Source organism: Oncorhynchus gorbuscha, linkage group LG14, assembly GCF_021184085.1.
Source record: "Oncorhynchus gorbuscha isolate QuinsamMale2020 ecotype Even-year linkage group LG14, OgorEven_v1.0, whole genome shotgun sequence".
In the NCBI taxonomy this organism is placed as follows: Eukaryota; Metazoa; Chordata; class Actinopteri; order Salmoniformes; family Salmonidae; genus Oncorhynchus; species Oncorhynchus gorbuscha.
In genome coordinates, this window is record NC_060186.1 from 17,109,294 (window position 1) to 17,120,061 (window position 10,768).

The window sequence follows — 10,768 nt, forward strand, 5'->3', positions numbered from 1 at the left end:
CCAGATTCAGCTTCCACCCTGTACACAAAACTTGAAAGCATATAACAGGACAGTACTCATCCCCTTCATCCCCTTCACTCAAAATTCAGTCACAGCAGCAGCAGGACAAGGGGAAAGAAAATGAAAACAGATAGATATGGGGACTCTTTTATTCCAACAGCCATTAGGTTGTATAATAGACAGTCAACTTTACAGTATGTTGCACTTTCACTTTCAATGTGCTTTAGCACTTTGAATTAATTCTATTGTGTAGTTTCTGTGTTTTCATGTTTTATGTACTGTCTTTTTAAGCACATGACCAAATGAATTTCCCCCTGGTGGGATAATAAAGTTGATCTGAATCATCTAGGAGTTTTGTCCATTTTTGTTTCTCTATCCTAATAACATTGAGGGAGTGTGTGCCACCTCAGCACACCAACCTTCTGAGTTGATACAATGTTGCACTTCCCTAGCAATAGCTCAAGTTAAGACATATAGAACTGGATTAGAGAGGTTAATGTGATTGAAACCTACATTTTAATCAGGATAATTTCTGTGTTTTTATTTGTCTGCTTTTTTTAACTAGGCAAGTTAGTTAAGATCAAATTCTTATTTGCAACTGCCTTTTTCAGGAGCAGAACAACCAATTTTTTACCTTGTCAGCTCAGGGATTTGATCTAGCAATCTTTTGGTTACTGGCCCAACACTCTAACCACTAGGCCTTAGGCCTATGTATTTTACTTAGTTGATGATGGAAGTTACAGGCCTACTACTGCATTGGCCGATAGGCTATCTCTGAGTTCCATGTGCTAACTTCTGGTGCTCTTGCATAAATGTAATTTCTATTTTAGATTTGTATGATTTTAATTAAGATTTTTAAGAGTAACTACATGACAATCATTTTGAAAATATAAAAACATTATTATTGAAATTAAACTGTTCCTTGAAAATATGCATATTAAAATAATCAAATCTGGCACACAGATTGGTAGAAATGGTAGGATAAATTGGAGAAACTGTAAGCTTCCCCAAACTTTGAACTCACAAGCTGCCTATGGTCTTTATTATAACACCCATTAGTCAAATTTGTGCATGCACAAGCATGTGCACACAGGAATCATATCATCAAGAACTTCAAGGAGAGCTGTTCAATTGTTGTGAAGAAGGCTTCAGGGCACCCAAGAAAGTCCAGCAAGTGCCAGGACTGTCTCCTAAAGTTGATTCAGCTGCAGGATCGGGGCACCGCCAGTACAGAGCTTGCTCAGGAATGGCAGCAGGCAGGTGTGAATGCATCTGCATGCACAGTGAGGCGAAGACTTTTGGAGGATGGCTTGGTGTCAAGAAGGGCAGCAAAGAAGCCACTTCTCTCCAGGAAAAACATCAGGGACAGACTGATATTCTGCAAAAGGTACAGGGATTGGACTGCTGAGGACTGGGGTAAAGTCATTTTCTCTGATGAATCCCCTTTCCGATTGTTTGAGGGCATCCGGAAAAAAGTTTGTTCGGAGAAGACAAGGTGAGCACTACCATCAGTCCTGTGTCATGCCAACAGTAAAGCTTCCTGAGACCATTCATGTGTGGGGTTACTTCTCAGCCAAGCTAGTGGGCTCACTCACAATTTTGCCTAAGAACACAGCCATGAATGAAGAATGGTACCAACACATCCTCCGAGAGTAACTTCTCCCAACCATCCAGGAACAGTTTGGTGACGAACAATGCCTTTTCCAGCATGATGGAGTACCTTGCCATAAGGCAAAAGTGATGTCTAAGTGGCTCGGGGAACAAAACATCGATATTTTGGGTCCATGGCCAAGAAAGTCCCCAGACCTTAATCCCATTGAGGACTTGTTGTCAATCCACAAAAAAAAAAAAAAATCCTGACAAACTCCAAGCATTGATTATGCAAGAATGGGCTGCCATCAGTCAGGATGTGGCCCAGAAGTTAATTGACAGCATGCCAGGGTGGATTGCAGAGATCTTGAAAAAGAAAGGTCAACACAGCAAATATTGACTCTTCGCATCAACTTCATGTAATTGTGAATAAAAGCCTTTGACACTTATGAAATGCTTGTAATTATACTTCAGTATTCCATAGTAACATCTGACAAGAATATCTAAAGACACTGAAGCAGCAAACTTTGTGGAAATTAATATTTGTGTCATTCTCAAAACTTTTGGTCACGACTGTACATTCCTCCATTCCTCCATATTAACACCAAAATAATAGTAAATTGTGTTTTTTGTCTCTAAATAGTTGCTTGACAAAGTCATACAATTTCAGAAGGACAACAAAACGGTTTCGAAATTACGAGGTTTTGCTCAATTTACCCGTTTGCCCTTTTAAGGTTAAATCATTTTGCCTTTGTGTCATACTGCATACGTGTACGCCATTTGTATTTATAGATGCAGTTAATAAGCAAAACTATGAACCTTCTTGAGAGTTCAAACGTGACAGTGACACATGGCTAAATTAACCACATTGCCCTTGAAGTCCAAGTGAAAGTGGGGTCAACTTCAAGGCGAATAGTGAATGAAGACTATAGAGGTAATTGATGGGCTTTGGAGTGGCTTACACATTGTAATAGTTGTGTGCCTGTGTGTGTGACTCCGGTCAGGCGCTTTTTCTCTAAGGCCCCAGCCCCCGAGCCCCGACGTGACAAATCCAGTCGAGGTCGAAGACTCCGCGGGTGGGCGTGCCGCTGCGAGTCAAGTGTCCTCAGTCATCCATCGTCTCACAATTCGGTCACTCTGATCCGAACGACCCGCAGGCTCTTGTTCGTTAATACTGTAAATGGATATGGACGTAAACATGCTGTTTTTGACGTTACTGATGTGTTACAATCCGTATGTTTTTGGACTGTTCGAGGATATTAATATTGAGGAGGGTCTTTCTCCCGACTTTGATTTGGATATTGTGAGTGTCATTTCAACTCTGAACTATTTAATTTGGCAACATTGATATATATATATATTTTGAGAACTTCATTGGAACCCTATTTAACCAATCTACTTTGTTTCCCACTTCAGTCTCCCCGTAGAGTGCCTCGCCAGATGAAATCCATGCTTACTAAGGTAAAGATTACAGAGTTGAATGTCTTGACATTTCTGCCCGTATGCATCCTTTGCGCTCTTGTGTGTCATTGTGTGTGTTGACTAGGCTACTGTAGACTAAATATCATCCGCATTCATTCTCAAAGAGATCTGCATGTTGCATAATGCTGTTCATTGATAACAATTGAAGAATATGTCAGAAAAAAAAGTATTTCGTGAAAGCAGAGTAGAGGGATGGGTATTTCAGCACTGCAGTTTGTCATCCTCGAAAACTCTCATTGGGTGAGACACGCAGAGACCTGCCAAGCGCACCGGGCTGTACTGCTGATACGTGGAAATCGCTGGACATCCTATCCAGAAATACAATCAAAAATATAAAATATATCCCGCCAACTTGGTGATAAGGAGTTTGGAACGATATGCCACTGGAAATGAAGGGAATGGAACAGTGGCCAGTGCGCAGCATGTGTGTGTGCGTGAACGCAGTGCTGTGCTGTCCCATCGACGAGACATGAAAAACATAAATCACTGCCAGATTTAAATTAACCAAATGTATTACAAACCAATCAAACCTAAGGTATCAGCAATAAACATGAACCTAACATGTTGATGTCCAACCGTGTAGGAGACCAAACCACATATCCAGGAGCTGTCGGTGAAGACCACCATTATCTCCCGATACGCCTTCACCGCGGTGTCGTGCACCATGCTCAACCGGCACTCCGCCGCCGCCGAGGGCGTCTTCCAGTTCCTGATTCCCAAGAATGCCTATGTCTCGAACTTTACCATGTAAGCGCCAAAACGCAACAGATGCGTAATTGTATTTTTTTTTAAACTTGTAGCCTAGATATATGCTTCTGGGTAATAGATCATGTCAGTCTGAGTCTAATATGGTTCAGATTGTGTACACGTGTTGCAAGTGAACGACAATGTATCTTTCCCCCTCAATTTATTTAGATTTCTCATTTATTTTCTCACTTTATTGTTGTGTGATTACTACCCCTCTTGCCATATTCTCCCTCTTCCCATGGCATGCCATTGTGGCCAGTCAATCATTGTATGGGTTTATGAGGGCTCTGTTGCTATGGGAGAGGTTAGTGTGGGGCCTGTGACTGTTCAGTGGTGCAAAGGTAATTTACTATGTTGTGGTCACAACCCTTCATTCATCTCTATTTACTAGATTGTTCACTGGACCATGAGAGACATAGTCCAGAAGCCTCGGAAGAAGCCTGTTTACTTTTATGTATCACAGTAATATAGGCCTAACACAATGACATTAGGATTTCCCCAATGATTCTTAGACAGAGTTTTGAACTGTAAGGTTTACTTACTAGGGTGATCATCTCCACTCTTAACCCCTGACCTCTACCCTGAACACAGGATCATTGGGGGGCGTGTCTACCCCAGTGAGGTCAGGCCCAAGGAGAAGAAGGTCAAACAGGGGAAGGGGGATGAGGCCAAACCCAAGAACAAGGAGAAAGGTGAACAGAGGTAAAAGTGTGTGTGCTTGTGTGTGTTCTTGTGTTCTTGTGTGTGTGTGTGTGTGTGTGTGTGTGTGTGTGTGTGTGTGTGTGTGTGTGTGTGTGTGTGTGTGTGTGTGTGTGTGTGTGTGTGTGTGTGTGTGTGTGTGTGTGTGTGTGTGTGTGTGTGTGTGTGTGTGTGTGTGTGTGTGTGTGTGTGTGTGTGTGTGTGTGTGTGTGGCCAATCACCAGTGTCTAACCTTGTCTGCCAGTACAACCTCTAGAGTCCTCTGGAGTCACTAGCTACTACCATGCCAGTAGAAACAGGTTCATATCCCATATAAAAGCCTATTTTAAAGATGTACCCCGGCTACTTTTGAACTTTTCATTGTTGAAATACAAAACTCCACATATAAATACAGTAATCTACACACACTTATGGTAAAAGAAAATAGTGCTTTTTTTGTCACAAGTGAAAACTTAATGGAGTAAGGCCATTCAATGAGTTGATCTGATGATGCCCTCTAGCCTCCACCTTGTTTTTGGGAACAATAGAGGAGCAATGGAGAACCAAAGAGGAAAGGCTTCTGTGCCTTTTGTTAAGTAAATCTGGTGTTAAACGAGGTGAAAAGGAGACTGGAGTGTGACTTCAAACACCAACCTGACCACAGAATATGTGTTTCTGACCTGCCTGGAGTTGAGCAGCAGGGCTCGATCATAGCTCCAGAGACTGGAAATGAAGAACTATTGTCACATAAATCTGTGACCAATCTCTGACAGGAAGAAATTACATCGTGCTTCTACTTGCCAGTCCATAAAATCCCACTTGTAAAATGAAATCAGATTTACATAGAGGGCATTACATTTTCACAGAGAGGGGAGAGAAGGAGAGTGATAGAAAGCATAAGGGAGAATGGGAGGGAGAAAATAAAGAAGGAGAGAGAGATATAGATAGATAGAGGAATGGAAATGCTTATTGGTTAGTCCAGTGCTGAGTCCAGTGCTGAGTCCAGTGAGGAGTGCTCCTGGCAGTCACTGCCCTTCCACACTGATGATGTCACTACTTGGAATGACTCATTCCCTACTCCTCCTCTTTCCCCAACTATTTCTCTCCCTTTTTTCCCCTCTATATTCTTCTTATTTCTTCCTCCATTCCTCCCCACTCCCCTCCACAACTCTCTCTCTTCCATCAGTAGTGAACCAGAGGTGGAGGTGTTCAGGATGGGGGCCAGTATCCCAGGTCGTAACCGGGCCATGTTCATGCTGACCTATGAGGAGCTGCTCCAGCGGAGGCTGGGGAGGTATGAGCATGTGACCAGCCTGAGACCCCTGCAGCTGGTCAGCCGTCTCAGTGTGGACGTCACCATTGTGGATCACTCCACCATCACCCACCTGGAGGTGCTGCCACTGCGCAACGGCAAAAGCAACACGGCAGTAGCCAGTGGTGCCAGTGCAGCGAAGACACCTGGTACAGTTTGAGTGTGGGATGTGTTGAGTCTGTGCTTTGTCCATACTAGGTGTGTAATATACAGTGCATTCAGAAAGTATTCAGAACCCTTTGTCCATACTAGGTGTGTAATATACAGTGCATTCAGAAAGTATTCAGAACCCTTTGTCCATACTAGGTGTGTAATATACAGTGCATTCAGAAAGTATTCAGAACCCTTTGTCTATACTAGGTGTGTAATATACAGTGCATTCAGAAAGTATTCAGAACCCTTTGTCCATACTAGGTGTGTAATATACAGTGCATTCAGAAAGTATTCAGAACCCTTTGTCCATACTAGGTGTGTAATATACAGTGCATTCAGAAAGTATTCAGAACCCTTTGTCCATACTAGGTGTGTAATATACAGTGCATTCAGAAAGTATTCAGAACCCTTTGTCCATACTAGGTGTGTAATATACAGTGCATTCAGAAAGTATTCAGAACCCTTTGTCCATACTAGGTGTGTAATATACAGTGCATTCAGAAAGTATTCAGAACCCTTTGTCTATACTAGGTGTGTAATATACAGTGCATTCAGAAAGTATTCAGAACCCTTTGTCCATACTAGGTGTGTAATATACAGTGCATTCAGAAAGTATTCAGAACCCTTTGTCCATACTAGGTGTGTAATATACAGTGCATTCAGAAAGTATTCAGAACCCTTTGTCCATACTAGGTGTGTAATATACAGTGCATTCAGAAAGTATTCAGAACCCTTTGTCCATACTAGGTGTGTAATATACAGTGCATTCAGAAAGTATTCAGAACCCTTTGTCCATACTAGGTGTGTAATATACAGTGCATTCAGAAAGTATTCAGAACCCTTTGTCTATACTAGGTGTGTAATATACAGTGCATTCAGAAAGTATTCAGAACCCTTTGTCCATACTAGGTGTGTAATATACAGTGCATTCAGAAAGTATTCAGAACCCTTTGTCCATACTAGGTGTGTAATATACAGTGCATTCAGAAAGTATTCAGAACCCTTTGTCCATACTAGGTGTGTAATATACAGTGCATTCAGAAAGTATTCAGAACCCTTTGTCCATACTAGGTGTGTAATATACAGTGCATTCAGAAAGTATTCAGAACCCTTTGTCTATACTAGGTGTGTAATATACAGTGCATTCAGAAAGTATTCAGAACCCTTTGTCCATACTAGGTGTGTAATATACAGTGCATTCAGAAAGTATTCAGAACCCTTTGTCCATACTAGGTGTGTAATATACAGTGCATTCAGAAAGTATTCAGAACCCTTTGTCCATACTAGGTGTGTAATATACAGTGCATTCAGAAAGTATTCAGAACCCTTTGTCCATACTAGGTGTGTAATATACAGTGCATTCAGAAAGTATTCAGAACCCTTTGTCCATACTAGGTGTGTAATATACAGTGCATTCAGAAAGTATTCAGAACCCTTTGTCCATACTAGGTGTGTAATATACAGTGCATTCAGAAAGTATTCAGAACCCTTTGTCTATACTAGGTGTGTAATATACAGTGCATTCAGAAAGTATTCAGAACCCTTTGTCCATACTAGGTGTGTAATATACAGTGCATTCAGAAAGTATTCAGAACCCTTTGTCCATACTAGGTGTGTAATATACAGTGCATTCAGAAAGTATTCAGAACCCTTTGTCCATACTAGGTGTGTAATATACAGTGCATTCAGAAAGTATTCAGAACCCTTTGTCCATACTAGGTGTGTAATATACAGTGCATTCAGAAAGTATTCAGAACCCTTTGTCCATACTAGGTGTGTAATATACAGTGCATTCAGAAAGTATTCAGAACCCTTTGTCCATACTAGGTGTGTAATATACAGTGCATTCAGAAAGTATTCAGAACCCTTTGTCCATACTAGGTGTGTAATATACAGTGCATTCAGAAAGTATTCAGAACCCTTTGTCCATACTAGGTGTGTAATATACAGTGCATTCAGAAAGTATTCAGAACCCTTTGTTTTCCCCACATTTTGTTACGGCTTTAATTCTAAAATGTATTAACTACATATTTTCCCTCCTCAATCTACACACAATACCCCATAATGACAAAGCGAAAACGGGTTTTTAAAAATGTTTGCAGGTTTTTACAAATACCTTATTTACATGTATGTATTCAGACCGTTTGCCCATCCAGAGCGCGGACTTGAACCCGATCAAACACCTCTAGAGAGACCTGAAAAGAGTGGTCCAGCGACGCTCCCCATCCAACCTGACAAAGCTTGAGAGGATCTGCAGAGAAAAATGGGAGAAACTCCCTAAATACATGTGTGCCAAGCTTGTAGCGTCATACCCAAGAAGACTCGAGGCTGTAATCGCTGCCAAAGGTGCTTCAACAAAGTACTGAGTAAAGGGTCTGAATACTTATGTAAATGTGATATTTCAGCTTTATATTTTTTATAACTTTACAAACATTTCTAAAAAACTGTTTTTGCTTTGTCATTATGGGGTATTGTGTGCAGATTGATGAGGGAAAAAACTATTTAATAAATGTTAGAATAAGGCTGTAATGTAACAAAATGTGGAAAAAGTCAAGGGGTCTGAATACTTTCCGAATGCACTTTATCTAACATTAGAAATAGTTCTGCAGTGATATTGGCATCTCTGAAAATGCCTGGCCAATGCTCAAATTTTCAGATTCCAACAGATTGCAATCTATTTAACCTTCCTATGAGCAATGTTGAGCATCTCTAGTTCAGCACACCCTTCCCCCCACACACACACACACACACACACACACACACACACACACACACACACACACACACACACACACACACACACACACACACACACACACACACACACACACACACACACGTGCACACACACACACACACACACACACACACACACACACACGTGCACACACACACACACACACACACACACACACACACACACACACACACACACACACACACACACACACACACACACACACACACACACACACACACACACACACACACACTTCCCAGCTTTTTCTCACACACACTTAATGTTTTCCTACCACCAGCCAAGCCTGCTCTTCCCGTTTCCACGGTGATCAAACAAAATAAGACGTTCTGTAGGATCACCTTCAGCCCCAACATCGTTCAGCAGGCTAAGATCACCACCAGTGGCATGCTGGGAGAGTTTGTGGTGCACTATGACGTGGAGAGAGAACTGGGGATAGGAGACATACAGGTCAGATTTTACACACCAAAAACACACACACACATCCAACGCTCCCGCGATTAGTGTAAATGTGTCATGCCGTGACCAGGCCTGTCCAGACATGGTAGATATGAACATTTAAACTATGTATCTCCGCTTCACAGTATACATGAAAACTGCATGCATTAATCAAGGATCAAACAGGACAAATACACATCTCTCTGGTTCTCACACACACTCTCACACATCCGGGTCCCATAGCCTTCATCCACCGTCAACACATTCATTTTCTAGCACCATATCCACCCCCTCCCGGGTCACTCTACAACCACACCGTCAGTCCAGCAGCCCTGTGGACACTGTGTTGGTGGGCTCTGTTTTACTGCTCATGGCTACTGAGAACTGTCTAACATTTCATTGGTTCTCTCTCAGGTTCTGAACGGCCATTTTGTGCACTACTTCGCCCCAAAGGATCTGCCGGTGGTGCCCAAGAACGTGGTGTTTGTGATCGACACCAGCGCCTCTATGCTGGGCACCAAGATCAGACAGGTAGCCGGTTACGGTCAAACCCTTCTCATCACACCAGTGTCCAATGCTTAGATAGGGTCAAGACATCTTGTTCTCTCGTTCTCCTTTTGTTGTTGTTGTTGTCATTAAACATGGTTTCCTTCTGAATACAATGATGAAAAATATATACTGTATAGCTTACGGGGAATCTGTGAGTTTTAATAAATTCCAGGTGGAGTCAACTTTAGTTTGACTTTAGTCCTTCACATTTCTGTGATCAAGCCGTTGAGATACCTGAGTTAGTGTAGCAGCGGAGGATGAATATTACCCCCAGTCCGCCCCCTCTCCGGTCTCTGGCGCAATACTCGCACACTGGTCTGGTAATATCAAAATCAGATCCTTCCTTCTGGGAGATTGCGTTATAATCCCTCTGGTATCATCTGATACTTCATCTGAGCAGCTGCTCCTCTGCAGATCCAGAAACCCAAAGACTTAGAGTGGAAAAAACAGAAAAGAGAAACTGATTGATGGATACTCTGAAATGCTGGAAACATGCTCAAAGTTCACTATTGCAGTCGTATTGAATTGAATGCTATGGAGGAGAGACGTCATTGTCTCTGGCGCAATGTAAACACTCCAGATGACAGCATCATCACCCCTTGATCCCTCCCCCGTTCCCCTCCACCCCCAGTGGACCACTCTGTAGTGAACAAGTGGGCTTTGATCTCTCCCTACAATAGAGCACTCAGTCTGTCTATGGCTCTGACCCTTGCCCCCTACAGTCTATAGGCATCTGGTAACCCCTCTAACTCTATCATACCCACTCGACTCCAAATTTCATATTCATTTAGTAGGCTTTTCGTTCTGTGCAACTTCTAAACCCCAGTACAGTCGAGAAACAAGCTGTAGCATGGATACGGTAAATAGCTGTGGTGTGTGTGTGTGTTTACGTGTATTTGTGTGTGTTTGAGGGGGTGAGAGAAACAGAGTTTCTGGACCAAGGAAATGGAATCTCACAGCTGTTCCAAAGGGCCGGGTCTTTGAGTGGCAGCGTCAGGTCCAACCATTACAGAGTTAGCAAGGCAACAATACTGCTCCCAAAAACCATGACTAAAACATTA

General features: G+C 42.3%; 1 protein-coding gene across 2 annotated transcripts in view; it reads left to right on the plus strand.

The window, feature by feature from the left end:
* The first annotated feature begins 2,660 nt into the window (after positions 1-2,660).
* The window catches only part of LOC123994561 (inter-alpha-trypsin inhibitor heavy chain H5-like), a 15,369-nt gene continuing 7,261 nt past the window's right edge, over positions 2,661-10,768 (plus strand). Inside the window, exons 1-7 of one of the 2 annotated variants that reach the window (XM_046297303.1) lie at positions 2,661-2,893; positions 3,007-3,051; positions 3,656-3,819; positions 4,411-4,521; positions 5,687-5,958; positions 9,001-9,170; positions 9,573-9,689. In XM_046297303.1, coding sequence (XP_046153259.1) covers positions 2,771-2,893; positions 3,007-3,051; positions 3,656-3,819; positions 4,411-4,521; positions 5,687-5,958; positions 9,001-9,170; positions 9,573-9,689 — 1,002 coding nt within the window. In that variant the 5' untranslated portion in view covers positions 2,661-2,770. Of the gene's footprint in view, positions 2,894-3,006; positions 3,052-3,655; positions 3,820-4,410; positions 4,522-5,683; positions 5,959-9,000; positions 9,171-9,572; positions 9,690-10,768 lie in introns of both variants that reach the window. The other variant, XM_046297302.1, reaches the window with a different exon arrangement.